This window comes from Oryzias melastigma, linkage group LG5, assembly GCF_002922805.2.
Source record: "Oryzias melastigma strain HK-1 linkage group LG5, ASM292280v2, whole genome shotgun sequence".
NCBI classification, from domain to species: Eukaryota; Metazoa; Chordata; class Actinopteri; order Beloniformes; family Adrianichthyidae; genus Oryzias; species Oryzias melastigma.
In genome coordinates, this window is record NC_050516.1 from 19,849,250 (window position 1) to 19,855,607 (window position 6,358).

The 6,358-nt window shown below is 38.6% G+C and overlaps 1 protein-coding gene across 2 annotated transcripts in view; it reads left to right on the plus strand.

Moving 5' to 3' along the window:
* LOC112145406 (metabotropic glutamate receptor 4) overlaps window positions 1–6,208 on the plus strand; it is a 186,692-nt gene extending 180,484 nt beyond the window's left edge. For both annotated transcript variants that reach the window (XM_024270600.2, XM_024270601.2), the window contains exon 11: window positions 3,912–6,208. In XM_024270600.2, coding sequence (XP_024126368.1) covers window positions 3,912–3,961 — 50 coding nt within the window. In that variant the 3' untranslated portion in view covers window positions 3,962–6,208. The remainder of the gene's footprint in view (window positions 1–3,911) is intronic.
* Window positions 6,209–6,358: the final 150 nt, after the last annotated feature.

Genomic DNA, 6,358 nt, shown 5'->3' on the forward strand with positions numbered 1-6,358 from the left:
ATAAAGTGACTTTAAATTAAATTTTATGTTATAAATATATTGCACAGTTATACACAAAGTATTACTTTGTTCACGCTGTACTTGAACATGAAATACTCTGAATACAGAGATTATGAGTATATTAATGATTAAATTCATTAGAATCAAATAAATTGTATTCATGGTGGACAAATCTTTTTTATCAGAAGTACACATCTCATGATAGCAGGTGAAACACTAAAATAAAGACATGCAAACTAAAAACTCTCAAAGCAGAAAAAGTAAATATTTTGTCAATGAAAAAAAGAAGGAACAGCAAATATTTAAGAGGGAATGTGACCCCCAGAGAAAGAGGATGTTTTTTTACTATAACACGCCATAAAGCTTAAAGCAGCAAAAGTGGTAAACACAAAAAAGGACAAGAAAACACCCCATGCTGCAGCATCTCTGAGAATTCTATAATACGTTTGCTGGATTTCTATCAGAAAACAACCGAGCTCGGTCCCAGCAGCCCTGCTGCTCCCGCTATGATCACTCACGTCCCGCCCAGATCCAGGTAAACATCTGAGTGGTGGAAATGTCAAAATCACCTGTTGACACTCTGTGATTATACCCAGCTGCGCGGTGTCACAGTGCTAACATAGTTTAAAGTCCCATTCATTTAACTGCAGCTAGCGGTTAGCCGCTAAGCTAGCGCCAGCTTTCACTCAGAACTTACTTGATTTTGCTGCTCCTACAGTCAGATGAAGTTGGTTGATGTTGAATCTCTGTGAGTAATCCTTATATCCACATGCTCTTCGAACTGCAAACTGTTTGTTGTTGACGATCTCAAAACTTTTATGCCAGAACTAAAAAACACCGGCAAACAGGAACTCGTGCTTTTAAAGGGGAGGCGGGACTATGTTTTTCTGCAATTTGATTGGTTGGACAGTCACATCAATCAAACGTGGCTCTAATTTGATTGGATGTTGGGCCAACACACACGGAACAGAGAGACCGTGGCACGCGGCTTCCTCTCGATTGATATACTTTATAAAATACTTTATAATCGATGGATTTGGGGGATAAATAGCAAGTCTTTCCGAGTCAGAGGGCTGAAGTCCGAGTCAAGTCACAAGTTATGTATATCAAAGTCCGAGTCAAGTCACGAGTCAGAGGTAGGAAAGTCCAAGTCGAGTCTAAAGTCGTCAAATTCATGACTCGAGTCTGACTCGAGTCCAAGTCATGTGACTCGAGTCCCCACCTCTGCTATGTTCTGTTGCCAGTGGTGCAAAGACACAATCAAATGTATGATTTTAACCACGTAGGATTGAATCTGAACAAAAAAAATATTGATTTCGTGGGTCACCCTTCGTCGTTTCCCATCAGGGGTCGCCACAGCAAACCGGCTTTCACTGAGCTGCACATTTGGTTTGGGAGAGTGTTATGGCAGATATCCTTCCTGACACAACCCTGTATTTTATCTGGGTGGGGGACCGGCACAGGGAAACCCAAACTCGGACTCCCTTGTGGCTACTTAGTTAGGCAGTAGCGTAAAGTGTCCTGCCTAGGGACCCACACCGTATAAACTCATCGCGTCCCTTGTGAAGGGAAACCTGGTTTTCTATAGGCCAACCGAGTCATCCAGACTCTAATGAGAAAAAGGAAATAAAATGTTAGAATTTTTGTGATTTCCTGGCTGGATAGGGTCTTCTTTCGAAACTAAAAACTCAACTATTTGAGAGTAGAATGACTACTTCCCATCAGGGAGGAGCCAGTTGGGATTGGACAGTGGCTTTCAGGCTAAGCGCTACCAGAATATTCAATAAACAAGAGGCTCTGAGGAAATCCCAGACATGCTAAAGAAATTAAATGCTTGGGTTGGTCTGGGAACTACTTTACACCCTCTGGAGGAGCCACAAGCTGTAACCAGAGAGAGGGAAGTGTGGGCATCTTTGCTGTAGCCACTGTCCTCTTAACCTAGATAAGTGAATAGATGAATAGAACTGAATACATTTGATCTTGATCACATTTTGTTTTTAAATTAGTTTTATATTAAACCATTAACTCAAAACAGTGACTTAAAATATGAATCAAAAACACCTGAAACATAAATATCCTAAAGTTTTTATCATTATCATTTTCTGAAAGATCCTGAATGAAGTACCCTTGAATTCTTTTTGCACTGAAGTTACAGTAAATGTTATTCCTATTTAAACATTTCCTTGAGAACTTCTTCCTGTCAGAAACACAGCTTAAACAAACTTAGATGAAGGTGTCATCTAAAAACCAAAACAATCATTCTACTGAATTACTAATTAGAAGAAAAAACTGAAGGGATAAGAATGATTAACAGATCAGTAATGAAAATCAGGGCCGGCAGCCAGACTTCAAGAGCATTTTCTAAAATCAAGAGGGGACTAATTCTCCTTTTCAGAAGCTGCACATCTCCTCCTCCATCTAATTACCAATAAAAGTGCTTGGCACCTCTGTATCAGAGTGACACACTGGATTTACACAAGTGAATAAATAATGACTTCAGCATTTGAGTCAGCAAAAATCACTCATGGGACATCCAAAACATTCTCCTCTGCTTGCCTCAGGCAGGAAAAGATTTTAATCAGTCACGTCTGTCAACAGAATCCATTCACTTCATCTGCCGCGAGCAAGGAAAGAATTTTTTATTTATTTTTTTTTTTTATGTCAGAGTCCACGCACAACTGGAAGGGCTGTTAACGCAGAAAACAGATGTTATATAAAATACACAACAATTCAAGAAAGGAGCTGAAACAATAGTGCAGCGATGTTTCTATACTATAGAAACTATGTAAAAGCCAGTGGTCTTTTAATTACGATTACGCCATCTTTAGGCAAAATTTAAAAAAAAAAAAAGTCGATTATTAGAACATAGTTTCTGCACAGCATTAGTAGTTTATCAGAAATTTGCCTCTGAGTTGTGGATGGGACCATTGCCTCCATTAATATCTCATCATTACTTCGTTTACACTCTCCTGCTAGCTTACAGCCCCTCACAACCCAAAGCTAACGTTAGCAGTGGGACAAAAATGGCAAGTAATATTGAAGCCATACAGTTTTGAGCCAGATGGTAGGTCAGACGAGGAAAACAAAGACGTTTACAGATCTGTTTGTCTGCAAGTGGATGCATCAAAATGGAGGGAAAATGGAGCCCACTGCAGCTTTTTCAAACTGCATTTTTTTAAATCTTCTCCAGATTTACCCCAATTTGAACAATAAAATACTCAGACATACAGTTTTAAGATCAAATTGTTTTATATATGTCTTCCATCATGAAAAGATGCTACAAGAACATGTTAAAAACACCATTTTCATTGGTGTTGGTCTTTAAGCTTCTTTCTGATGAGTGTTAATTGGGCAAAAGACATTGAGCTGATAGCCTGTGGCAATTTGGTCTGATGGGGTTATGGTTCACAGGGGCTTTGGATGGCACAGCTACAACCATTTGTCATTGTCACTGCTGGCGTGGATATATAGCTTGATGAAATTGAAAAATTCCTGTCTGGGGCCAGCTCCCACAACAGTAAGAGATGGTGTGGTGATATGTCAGGATTTATCTGCTCCACTTCAGCGAATCGGCTAACATGGTTTGGGGAGTCAACGAGAAAGTTAGAACCTGACAGCTGCAAGAAAGGAAGTTAGCAAGTTTCTGCAAATAACACAGGTGAAAATATGGCTGACTTGACAGGAAGGACTTTTTTATTACAGATTATACTTTCATATTATAAATAATACATCATTGTAGAATTTGAACTACAAGGATGTGAGCCAGTATTTTTTTTTTGTTTCATTTTATGCGGTGGCTGTTCCACCAGCAAAAATGGAGCAAAACAAACAGCCACACACAAAAGGGCCAAATGTTCTTTTCACCTCGCTTGTATTTGAGTGTCAATCCCCTTTTATTTCTTCTCTTTCAGGTCTCTCCACAAAGCAGACCTACATCAGCTACAGCAACCATGCAATCTAATGGACAAAGGTTCTTATCAAAATTCAGGATTTGTTCTGTGGCAAAAAACCCAACAACAAAGAAAAAAAAAAGATGCAATGAAATCTTGTGCTGCTGGAGATCACAGAAGTGTCGCCCACAGATGGGACTGGTGAGAAGAGAATACAAAAAGGGGCGGTGTGAGCAAAAGAGACGATCTAAACAAATACCTGAACAAGGTTACCTCCTCTGTCAGCCTCACAAGAAGACCTAAGGAAAAAAAAAAAGGAAAAAAAAAGAAAAGCTCGCATGGCAAATGCCCAGAGACTAAAAGGATGGAGCTTTTCTTTAGAGTCCTTACATTTTATCTATGCCCTCTTTCAAAGACTCCTTTCATCTTGAGCACTGCTGACTGGAACTGAACTCAAATTTAGAATTTATTAAGGAATCGCAATGTTATCTTAAAATCCTCTCAAGGCATCACAAGGGATTAATCAACACCAAAAAGGCATGACAACATGATTCACGGATTTCTAAGAGGGGCTCATGCTTGTTTTTATTTCTAAATGTATTCCGGTCTCATGAGTCAGAAGACTGGAAATGAACATCATCTCAACAATGCAGCAGATCTGTACTGGAACACGTGAATTTCTCCTCGTTCAGCGTCCTGCTGTTTTAAGAACAACTACACACACGCCAGAGGATCTGCTGATCTTGAGCATGCCAGTTTCAACATCCCGTGTTGTGTCGTTGAAGAAAAAAAAAGAAAAAAAAAAGAAAAAAAAAAGAAGAAACAAACAGAGAGAATAATATGTTTGGAATGCGTTAAAACTCTGTTGCAACAATTGTTTGGGCCTGAGCCTATTGTACGTCCAAATCTGTTCTCAGTTGGTGAAGGTGTAGTGAGTGAGTGTTTATCTGTGCTTCAGTGAGGTCATAATTTGTATTACCAGCTAGCCCAAGGCTGCCACTGCCCTCCGCATACCTGTATGTGCTTTAAACAGTGGCTCGGGGTTAAAGTAATCAGTGTTTTAACCAGGAGATCTCACTGGGAGCCTTCATCAACGATGACCCAACCATCACTGCCACAAGCAAAGTCTAAAGTCTAAGCTTAGCCGCACAGATCCATTAGCAGGGGAATTAAGATGAAGTTTGCCCTTGAGAGGATCATGCTTTTAGCCCTTAGGGTGACATTCATAATGGGCCATCTACTGAGAAAATTCATTACTGTACATGTCGTCCTCAGGCACTCTCATGATAAGAGGGAGGTGACAGAAACCTGTAAAGCTTTTCAACAAATGAAAATCTAATCGTGAAAATGTTTTATACCCTCATCGATCACTCCAACTTTACTAAGCAGATGAGTATTCGGACTCTCTCAGAATAAAAGGCCTTTAATGTCTTGGGGAAAGCATTGTGCGGTCATTAGTGTTGTGAATTCAGTGCTGCTTCTCATGCCTCCCTCTGTATTTCTTTCAAAAACCATTTGTGTTGCAGAATAAAATGTGAGTGCTGACCCAATTAAATGGCAAGTTAATGTATGTTATTAAATAGATCAATGATGTCTGCTTTATGTACTGGCATATCCTGAAATTCGGAAATATGTACAAATAACATACAGTGCCTGGCTATCTGACTTGTATTTGTAAAATCCCATGAAACCTATTGAAGTGTGTCAAGCATGTTTTGTTTTTTTTATACAAAATTTATTATTTCTATTAAAAATGTTTTAAAACTCCCAAGTTCATCTTTTTGGATTGGAAAGATTTTCCTTTTTTTTTAATTGCTTGATCACTTTTTCTAAAAAAAAAAAATAAAAAAAAATAAAAAAAAAAAAAATCATATAAACCACAGAACTGATTATAATTAGAGCTAGAGTGGTGAAAGCCATACCCCTTTTTTATTCCTATTGTGAATAAACACAATGCAAGTTTTCCCACCTCAAAAGAAGACAATAGCTGCTATCTTCTGAATAAAATGTTGCTACAATTGCTCTGATAATAGCAGGAAACGGACTGAAAGATGGTGAAAGGGAACATAAAATTATTTCAAATGAATGGTTAGTCTCCACTTGAATCTCCGGGTCTGCGTGTGCACTGGAGGCTCTCTTCGACAATCATCTCCACGCCTTCCTGATACCATGAGACCTCCAGAAAAAGCTGCACAAATAACAGTTGTCGCATAGCAAGGGTGTTAAATGGGTGTCAAGATCACAGGAATATTCACAGCAGAGTTTCAGTTATCTTTCTATAGCTTGATAAAAGGCTGCTGGGTTGTGCAACACAACATTACATGATCTAAAGTTTATTATAAAGTTTTCCATGCACATTTTTTGTCTGTTTCAAACTAATTACACTTTATATATATGCAATTCATTTAAAAAATGTAGTTTTTTTATGTTCTCGGACAAACATTTTGAAGCAAGTTAAATATACATAT